At 47.0% G+C, this 10,686-nt stretch overlaps 1 protein-coding gene across 1 annotated transcript; it reads right to left on the reverse strand.

The window, feature by feature from the left end:
• Positions 1 to 8,811: 8,811 nt before the first annotated feature.
• LOC138725382 (cystatin-B-like) lies at positions 8,812 to 10,475 on the reverse strand. The gene is made up of 3 exons (XM_069866276.1): positions 10,350 to 10,475; positions 9,702 to 9,803; positions 8,812 to 9,056 (listed from the first exon to the last, which is right to left on the reverse strand). The coding sequence occupies exons 1-3, from the start codon at positions 10,395 to 10,397 to the stop codon at positions 8,928 to 8,930; spliced, it is 279 nt and encodes a 92-aa protein (XP_069722377.1). The 5' UTR covers positions 10,398 to 10,475; the 3' UTR covers positions 8,812 to 8,927.
• Between the last annotated feature and the right edge of the window lie 211 nt (positions 10,476 to 10,686).

Consider the following 10,686-nt stretch of genomic DNA (forward strand, 5'->3'; position numbering starts at 1 on the left):
GGGGCCTGCTGAGTTTAAATTACAGCTTTAGCTGCAGAGCTTCCACTGACACTAGTATAACTTTCAGGAACTACTTGATCAGGTAGTTGTCTTGATACTCCCAAACAGCCCTGTTTCTTGCCAATCCTTAAAGAAAAACATTAAAGAGATGAAGTGCAGCTCCAAGGCTGTGAAACACAACAGGGTTGCAGGCTGATGGGCACAGGCGCAGGTGTTGCAAGGGCAAGGGGCTGCCTTGCACGGCTGCGTAACAGCGTGGTTGACATGGGGTGGACCCTGCTAGGGAGCACGGCTTGGTACCTTGCTGCTTTGATGAAAAGGTGAAAGGCCAGAAGTAGCAGTTTCCCTCTGCTGAGCAGGAGACAGCATAGCTGGGCAGCTTTTGGGGCAGGGGGCAGGTGCCTGGGAAGTCCAGTTCTAACAGAGTTTTAAAGAATGCCGGAGGCAATGCTAGGAACGAGGGCTGGAGGTGTACAAGGAATTCTTTTAGGGGGTTTGCATTTCTTTCCTTTAAGGGCGTGTTGTTTGAAAGGATGAAAGTTGGAATGGTAGATGTGAAAGAAAAGTCTGTGTATGAACCTGCCAACCGTTTTCCCCTTTCTTTTTACAGGTGAAGCCAGTACTTGAAAAGGAGGAGGACAGGACATATGCCACCTTTAATGCCTTAGAATATAAGTCTCAGGTGGTTGCTGGGACCAACTACTGTATTAAGGTTTGTTTACATTATAGGAGGGGGTGTGTTGTAGTTCAAGAACCTAAGTGGGTTGCACAGGGGCAACTTGAAAGGGAGGTCTGCAAGACATTTCCCACCTTTTTTTTGCTGTGCTATATAGGTGTCAGATGTTTGTTGGGACCAACTACTTGATTAAGGTTTGTATGCATTATAGGAGGGGGTGTTCTGTAGTTCAAGAACCTAGGTGACTTGCACAGGGGCAGGCAAGAGAAGCAGCTGTTGTGGGAAACCACCTGAAGTGACTACTGGAGCTTTGGGCTATCTGCTGATGGTTCTAAAATTCCAGTTTGGCAGAGGTACAGCCTGCCTGCCAGTTCTTTCTATATTTTCAAAACCCTCTTTGTGTTGAGTAGGAAGAACGGGTAATGCTTGATTTGGAGCCTTCTGGTCATGCCATCCCTCTACTCCTAGAAAACCTGCCCCATGGATTTGAGCAGCTTTCTGTGAAGGAACATTTAAGAAGTTGCTGTGCATATTTTGCAAGTGAATGCCAGAAGGCTTTGCTCAGTGGCAGGCTGGCTTTGTGGCAGCAGGGCAAACGTTACATGTGACTACTGTATCTTAACCACACAGGTGTGCAGAGGTTTGCCTGGTAGGATATGTTCACTTTACAAGGGTCAAGATCTTTTTATTAAAAGACACAGGTAGGTTTTGGGGGATAGTATTTCTGCAGAGAGGCATTGTGAACATTTGCTCTGTGCTTCTCATACTTGATTGATCGCAGGAAGGACAGACACTGCCAAACCTTCTTTCCTGGGTCCTTCCTTCAAGTAATGCTTATTAACAGATATTTCTGCTCTCTGGGCACCAGGGATTTCTTACATGAGAGGTGGTTTCCTTCCTTTGCTCCTGTGAGGCATGCTGTCACTTTGCAGACAAAGCACTGAGTAAGAAGCGGAACAGTTTACAGGAGGTTGCACTAAAGCCAGAAGTCACACCCAGTTGCATTTGTTCCCTTCATGCCATTTTATTGCTGACCAAGGCAGTGTAAAATACTTGCCTGTAGTTCGTGCTAACCCTCATGACCAAACTACTTAGGAATCAAGATCAACATGTTACTGAGCTTGGGAGAAAACCACTTCTAACACTGAAAAGAGATGGTTTGTCTCTTCGTTCCCAGACTTGCAAGTGGCAGGAGACAGGTATTCATTTTAGCTCTATCACAAGATTCTTTTGTACTTCTGAATTTTCCACATCACCGATATTTTACTCACAGACTCACAGCTGAGATGTAATCCAGTCTGATACAGACATAGTGCCACGTTGCAGCCACCAGAAAATGTGTAAAGACCTCTTAGAGTGCAAGGCATGAAACTTTCCCTTAATACCATAAGCCTCAAACAGAAGAGCTTAGCATCTCTTGTGCTTGACTCTTCAAGTACCAAATTATGCACAGCTTTGTAGCAAGTCTTTCTATGAGGATGTTCACAGACAAGGAGTCTTGGCTTTCAGGTTGTCCTTGCTTCTTAGGATCATAAGCAGGTTTTGGATACTTCTTTCTCTACCTTCTGGGAGCTGACATGGTCTGCATCTTGCCCCACTTTGAGTCATCAAGACTTCCTCATTGCCTCTTCTCTGCTACACGGAGTGTCACAAGGAACTATGAGTTGATGTGCTGGGATCTTGACGACTAAAAGAGAACACCATTGAAACCTTTCTGCTGTTGTGCCTTCTAGTGCTTCCACACCCAAGCAGTCCTACTTCTTTTCTGTTCACAGGAGTCTGAAGGTTATTACTGTTTTCTACAGTGCTAGACAGTTTCTGTCACCAGGCACTGTCCAGGACTGTTAAGAGGTGTTGAAGTTAAAAATGGAGACGTACCTAAAATTTTGCTCCTGAGAGAAGATATTTTTCCTAGTATGTAAGAACATCCTTTTGTTTGAACCTGCTTCACTCACTTCCTCACTTTCCTGCTGTTTTTATTTCTAGGTCCAAGTTTCTGATGACGAATGTGTCCACTTACGGGTATTTCAGGCCCTTCCTGTGGAGAACCAAGATCCCAAACTTGTCAGGTATTGGACTGGCAAAACCAGAGATGATCCTCTGGAGTGCTGAGAGATCACAGGGAGTGGTGCCTCAGTTGTGCAAACTGCATGTGGATTCTGCCTGCATCACTAAATGCAGGACAATAAAATAAATTTTGAAAGCTATTTCTCCTTCTGTTGTATGTCACATCTAGGTTTGCTGCCTAGCTAAGGCTCAGGTAGGCTCTGAAATACTGTTCAAGGCTGTTCCTGCCACCTGAGGTACTAGAGCTGTAAGACAGAGCACATGCATTCCAGCTTTCTGTCCGGCAGCTCTGAAGAGCTTTCCACTTAGCAGCTGCTCAGCCTGGTAACAACATTTTCTGAGCAGTTAAAACCAGCAATATTGACACAAGCAAACAAATGCACAAATCACAGGCTGGTAGTCGTTGGAAGATTCCGCACAGCATCCAACCCTTTGGCTAAAAGGGAGGTTAACTAAACCAGGTAGCTAAGGACCGCATGTAGCCTAAATTTTGGCATTCTCCATCGATGGAGCCACCAAAATCTCTGGGCAGCCTAGCCCCCTGCTTGACCATCCCTGCAATTGCTAAAGGGGAAAAAGAATCCCTACATCTACATGGAATTTGTGTCTTTCAGTTTGTGGCTGCTGCCTCTTTTGCCCCTTCACTGCACTGAGCACACCTGAGAAGAGCAAATCTCTGGCCCTTAGCTGGGTTTGCCCTGGTACATCCATGCCGGACTTTTACTGGGGAGCCCAGGACAGGGGCAGCGACCCTGGTGTAGATATCAGTGTGGAATAGCAGGGAGGGGAGGAATGGCCCTGCCAGCAGAGCTCTTCCTAATGCAGCCCATGGGTGCCAGAGGGCACCTTTGCCACAAGGTGTCTCCCAGGTCCTCCTCTGCAGAGCTGCTCTCCAGCCAGGCAGGCCCAGCCCCTACCAGTTAGTCTTTCCCAGGATGCAGCACTTGGCATCCCCATTTGCTCACGCTTGTGAGATGACTCTCTGCCTGTTTCTCCAGCCTGTTGGCCTTCCTCTGAAGGGCAGCACAGCCACACGCTGTTATCAGCCACTCCTCTCCGTTTTAATAACTGCAAATGTGCTGAGGGCGTGCTCAGTCCCATCATCCAGGTCAGTGATTGTGTTAGACAGGATTGGTCCCAGGACTGATCCCTAGGGTTCACCGCTAGGGGCTGAGCTGTAACTAGACTCTGTGCCGATGAAACCTTTGAGTGCAGCAGTTCAGCTTGTTTGCAGTCCACTTATCTAGCACATCATCAGTTTCTCCTTGAGGAGGTTATGGAAGAGAATCAGCCTTACTAAACTCAAGATCAATAAGGTCCATCTTCTCTCCTCTATCAGGACATATATTGAGTCATAGCAGGATATCAATCAGGTTGAGTAAGCATGATTTTCCCTTTCTAAATCCATGCTGACTCTTTCCAAGCACCCTTTTTGTCCTTAGTATGCATGGAATTGGCTTGCAGCATAATTTGCTCCATCACCTTTCCAGGGACGGAAGTGAGGCTGATGAGCCTGTAGAGATACAGATGCTCCTTCTTGCCCTTCTTGAACAGTGGAGTGAGGTTTTCCTCAGTGAAGGAGGCAGCTAGGAAACTTCCTTCCCGGGTCCACAAGACAGACTACTATCCTCTGATAGCAGTCCAAGCTGGTAATGATGATCTAGTAAACAGAAAGACCAAAGCCATCAAGAAAGACTTCAGGGCCATTGGGAAAGTGATAGAGGGCTCTGGGGCACAAATAGTGTTCTGCTCCATCCCCAGGCTAAGTAGAGAGGAGCTGGAAGTCAGGAAGAAGAATTTGATTAATGCCTGGCTCCGAGCCTGGTGTGAGGAGAGGGGCTTTGGCTTCTTCGATCATGGGGTGGCTCATGCACCCCCAGACTTTGTTGCTAAGGATGGGACACGGGTGTCTCCTAGGGGGGCTAAAGCCCTCGCTAAAAACCTAGCTAAGCTCATAAATCGAGCTTTAAACTAGATGTGAAGGGGGAGGGGATTGAGACCAGGCTAGACAGGAGCGAGCCTGGACATGGGGCACTGGTGATTTGGAGAGGGTGTGCTGGTGAGGACCACCAGTACCTCACCACACAGAAAGTGGGGGAGAACACACCTGGGGGTGCTAAGGGAGATATGGGCAAGATACGGGCAATCTGGGGCTAGCTACTCCAGTTATCAGGCAATTGGGAACGAACTCTGTTCCCATCTAGTGGGCTGAAGGCTCAGCAGCTCAGCTGAAGTGCATTTACACCAATGCACGCAGCATGGGTAATAAGAAGGAAGACCTGGAAGCTGTCATAGGGCAAGGAGCCTATGATGTCGTTGCCATCACAGAAACGTGGTGGGATGACTCATATAACTGGCGTGCAGCTATGGTGGGGTACAAACTCTTCAGGCGGGATAGGAAGGGTAGGAGAGGAGGCGGGGTAGCCCTCTTTGTAAGGGAGGACTTGGACTCCATTGAGATGGATTGTGGTGATGAGGAGATTGAGTGCCTGTGGGTTAAAATCAGAGGGGCCACACAAGAAGGTAGATTTTGTGATGGGAGTCTGTTACAGACCACCCAGCCAAGGAGAAGCAGCTGATGAGCTCTTCTATAAACAGCTGGGGTTAATCTCTAGATCAATACCTCTTGTTCTTGTGGGAGACTTCAATCTTCCCGATATCTGCTGGAAGTACAATAGAGCAGAAAGAAAGCAGTCTAGGAGGTTCCTGGAGTGCGTGGAAGACAACTTCCTTGCACAGCTGGTGAATGAACCAACAAGGGAAGGTGCCCTCCTGGACCTGCTCCTTGTGAACAGAGAAGGCCTTGTGGGGGATGTGGCAGTAGGTGGACGCCTAGGGCAAAGCGATCATGAGATGATAAGGTTTTCTGTTCTAGGTGAAGAGGGTGGTTAGCAGGACAGTAGCATTAAATTTCCAGAGGGCAGACTTTGAACTCTTCAGAAGGCTGGTTGGCAAAGTCTCATGGGAGACAGTACTTAAGGGCAAGGGAGCCCATGAGGGCTGGGAGCTCTTCAAAAAGGAAATCCTAGCAGCTCAGGAGAAAGCCATCCCCATGTTCCAGAAAAAAAGCCGGCAGGGGAAAAAGCCAGCTTGGTTTAACAGAGAGATCTTAAGTGATATCAAGAAGAGAAACGTTTATGGGCTCTGGAAGAGGGGACAGGCCTCTTGGGTGGACTACAGGAGGGAAGTGAGATTGTGTATAGAAAAAATCAGAAGGGCTAAGGCTCAACTAGAAATCAGATTGGCAAAGTCTGTGAAAGATAACAAAAAATCTTTCTATAAATATATAAATAATAAAAGGAGGACTAGGGAGACCATACAGTCCCTATTGGACACAGAAGGAACAACAGTGACAGGGGATGAGGAAAAGGCTGAGGTACTTAATGCCTTCTTTGCCTCAGTCTTTAGTCGTAAGGAGGGTCGTTCCGTCTGTGTACAAACCCAGGAGCTAGAGGAGCATAATGAGGCTCCCGTGATCCAAGAGGAGGTGGTCAGAGCCTTGCTAGCCCGACTAGACACCCACAAGTCTATGGGGCCAGATGGAATTCACCCAAGGGTACAGAAGGAGCTGGCGGATGTGCTGGACAAACCCCTTTCCATCATCTTCCAACAGTCCTGGAAGACTGTGGAAGTCCCACTGGACTGGAGGCTGGCTGATGTTGTGCCCATCTACAAGAAGGGTCGCAGGGAGGATCCAGGGAACTACAGGCCTGTCAGTCTGACCTCAGTGCCAGGGAAAGTCATGGAACAGGTGATCTTGAGTGCTATCATGAAGCACATGCAAGAGAACCAGGTGATCAGGCCCAGTCAACACAGGTTCACAAAAGGCAGGTCTTGCCAAACTAACCTGATCGCCTTCTATGACAAAGTGACTCGGCTGCTGGATGAGGGAAAGGCTGTGGATGTGGTCTTCCTGGACTTCAGTAAAGCCTTTGACACAGTTTCTCACAGTATTCTGCTTTGGAAACTGTCAGCCTCTGGCCTGGACAGGCGCACACTTTCCACACTGGGTGGAAAACTGGTTGGATGGCCGGGCCCAGAGAGTGGGGGTAAATGGAGTTAAATCCAGCTGGAGGCCAGTGACAAGTGGGGTTCCCCAGGGCTCAATGCTGGGTCCAGCCCTGTTCAATGTCTTTATCAATGACCTGGATGAAGGCATCGAGTGCACCCTTAGCAAGTTTGCGGATGACACTACGCTGGGTGGAAGTGTTGATCTGCTGGAGGGTAGGGAGGCTCTGCAAAGGGATCTGAACAGGCTGGACCGCTGGGCTGAGACCAATGGGATGAGGTTTAACAAGGCCAAATGCCGGGTCCTGCACTTGGGGCACAACAACCCCGTGCAGTGCTACAGACTAGGAGAAGTCTGGCTGGAAAGCTGCCTGGAGGAGAGGGACCTGGGGGTGTTGGTTGACAGCGACTGAACATGAACCAGCAGTGTGCCCAGGTGGCCAAGAAGGCCAATGGCATCGTGGCTTGTATCAGAAACGGCGTGACCAGCAGGTCCAGGGAGGTTATTCTCCCTCTGTACTCGGCACTGGTGAGACCGCTCCTCGAATCCTGTGTTCAGTTCTGGGCCCCTCACCACAAGAAGGATGTTGAGGCTCTGGAGCAAGTCCAGAGAAGAGCAATGAAGCTGGTGAAGGGGCTGGAGAACAGGCCTTATCAGGAGCAGCTGAGAGAGCTGGGGTTGTTTAGCCTGGAGGAGGCTGAGGGGAGACATCAGTGCTCTCTATAACTACCTGAAAGGAGGTTGTAGAGAGGAGGGTGCTGGCCTCTTCTCCCAAGTGACAGGGGACAGGACAAGAGGGAATGGCCTCAAGCCCCGCCAGGGGAGGTTTAGGCTGGACGTTAGGAAAAAATTTTTCACAGAAAGGGTCATTGGGCACTGGAACAGGCTACCTAGGGAGGTGGTTGATTCACCTTCCCTGGAGGTGTTGAAGTCACGGGGGGATGAGGTGCTGAGGGACATGGTTTAGTGGTTGATAGGAATGGTTGGACTCGATGATCCGGTGGGTCTCTTCCAACCTGGTGATTCTATGATTCTATGATTCCTTCAGTCCTTGGGAACCTCCACCAGTGCCCACCAGTGCCCATGAGCTTTCAAAGGGTATTGAGTGTTGCCTTGCTATGACATTGGGCAACTCCCTAAGCATCCATGGATTCATCCCCTCAAGTCCCATGGCATTGTCTAAGTCCAGTTTTGTTAAGTATTCCTTCAGTCTGATCCAGCTCTGCTGAGGGAAGTCTTCCTGTTTCCAGACTTTCCTGCTCATCGTAGGGACCTCGTGCTCCTAAAGGCAAGTCTTACCTGTAAAGGCTGCCTTTCATGTCTCTCACAGGCCTACAATAAAATATTTATAACTATAACATAGAAAACACGTGAAGTTATCTGGAATATGAAAAACACTCATGGAAAAAACCTCTAAGCAACACAACCGATATTGAGAACCAGTAAAGAGAACAGCAAAACACCACTCATATCTGCCATCTCAGGTTAAGAGAAATGTTTATTGTTGTTAATGCAGACATGCTTGTCCAGCTTGAGTTCCTTTCCAGGAACTTTCCTTAGGACTGAGGAAATAAGCAAGCTGTTGATTTGTTGTTTTTTTTTTTTTAACTTGTACACCCTCTACTGGACACTCTGTCCTGCTGCTGCAAGAGGATGAGCATGATGACGGGAATTTTTCTTTCAAAGACAATAATCTTCCTCTTTCTCTTGCTTTCAAAACTGCTTCAGCTCAAGTCTCTGTTCAGGTCTTTGCCCATGCGATACGCCTTACAATTTAAATCTTCAGATGGATTCAAAGCTGCAGAACAGCACAGAAAAGATTCAGGTTTCCTCTCCCTCCTTCCTGCAAACAGGAGTGCCAGTGTCGCTCCTCTTTCAATTTCCAGACCAAGGAATCCACCAACAGGACTCAGACAATGGAATTCCTGTTCAGTTGCACTGAAGTCAGTGCTGACACTTGGGTTTGTGTTAGTGCAGGCAAAAGGAAAGCTGTGTGAGCCTACAGTTTAGCTATCGCACAGGAAGGGAATGGCAGAAAAGCAATTGATTTTTCCCAGCATTAAGTTTAAAAAAAGACATTTTATTTTCTATTCTGTTGGCACAGGAATCAACATTTTGCAGCCTACAGAAATTGCACGTAAGAAACAATTAGAAAAAGGCCCCAAGATCAGCTTGCTAGAAATAAGCCAGTTCATCATCCTTGGTCTTGCTGCTCTGGTAACTGTGGAGACTCAGCGGCTTGTTCTCGTGAGGGAGGCTTCTGAACACCCGCAGGTGCAGGAACTCGTCATTGCCAACATGGACCTGCAAAGCATGAAAACCAGTGAGTTCCACGGAGTCACTACAGCCTTCAGCGGGAAGGATGGTGTAGGTTGGCATGTTTTGAGGACGGGGAAGCAGCAAAGCAGCAAGAAAATATCATCTAATCCTTCTATGCTTTTTAACTTTCCCTATCTCTTGGATGGGGAACATACAGGTAGGCAATCTGAGTTGCAGAGAAGTGATTAATATATTAAATACATTAAAAATGGTCCAATCTTATCTGGCACAAGCAGCTCTTCAATGCTTTGATCACCATTGCTTTCTTCTGTGTGTGCTACCACTACAGGTTTGGCACTTCACTGTGTCTTTACACTTGTGACTTTGCTTAACGGAACATTAGTGCTCAACATCACAAATACGTAATCATCCCCAAAAGTAAATTTCACAAAGTAACTGACAAAAATCATTATGAAAATAGAGAAGCGCTCTTATCTGCATTTAATACAGACAGGGAGATAGTCAGGGAGGTTGGGAGTGGATTTTTGTTTTCTAATGTCCAGGTTTTTTTTTATTAAGTTCAAATCATAAGCATCCCTCTGTAGTTAAGCACAGAAAAAAACCTCACATTCCAACTATTATGCATTTGAATTTAAAAAAACCCAAATCCCAATTGCCAGTGTCCTCTACCTTGATGAAGTAGTTTGTTCCAGCAACCACTTGAGTTTTAAACTCCACCGCAGTGAAGACATCAAATGTTTTCCCTTCTTTTTCTTCTAGCTGAGGTTTCACCTTAAGGAAACAACAGGTTATTTGAGACTGATGCAACATTCAAGTATTTAGGACTTAAGGCCCACATTTTCAGCGTGCCTCAGTACCCCTCAGGTCACTGCTGCTCAGTACCCACAGAGTTCCTGCTTTTCTAAGTTATTAAAAGATCAAAATGAATATTGTTAATTTTTCTGTTACAGAAAGACCAGAAACCTAGACAAGCAGCAAAGCCAGGACAGCGATGTGATTCAGCCACCAAAGACTGACACCACGTCTGGAGCTTCCAACACAGAACTGCGTGAAAAACTAGAAAACTTATTTTGACAAATGATTTCTTATATCATTGTCTCAGCTTCCCTTTCCATCCTGTATACTCCAAGCCAAACGCAAAGTGGTTCAGTATCTACATACACAAGGCTACAGGTCTTTTTAAAGAGAAGGTTTTAATATGCATCATTCTAACAACCTTCAGCATTAGATACCTTTTAAAATCCAGAACAAGTTATTACAGACCCGGCACCACAGAACAGACAGACATCCAAAAATCAAGCTTTGAAAGCAAATTACCCAAGTCCGAGGATTTACAACATTTGTTTGACAGTTCTTCCAGCACATCTGCTGGAGTCTATGTTTTCAAACTGCAAATATTTTCCAAAAACTAAGTAAACCATAAAGCCTTCTGAGCTATCATCCCAGTTTCCAGAGTGTAAAGCCAGTGCTCAAGAAGTCAGAATAACTTGCCCAATACCCTAGAGGGAGGGCATGAACTTACAGGAGCTGCAGCTCGTATTTCCTACACTTGGCTCTCCAGAACATCACAGCTGTACAGTACAGGCTTTGTTTACAGGGCAGTATGAATTAATCTTGGTAGTCCTTGCTGTAAGCGCAGTTCTACGCAGGCCTT

The sequence above is a fragment of the Phaenicophaeus curvirostris genome, chromosome 1 (assembly GCF_032191515.1).
Source record: "Phaenicophaeus curvirostris isolate KB17595 chromosome 1, BPBGC_Pcur_1.0, whole genome shotgun sequence".
NCBI classification, from domain to species: Eukaryota; Metazoa; Chordata; class Aves; order Cuculiformes; family Cuculidae; genus Phaenicophaeus; species Phaenicophaeus curvirostris.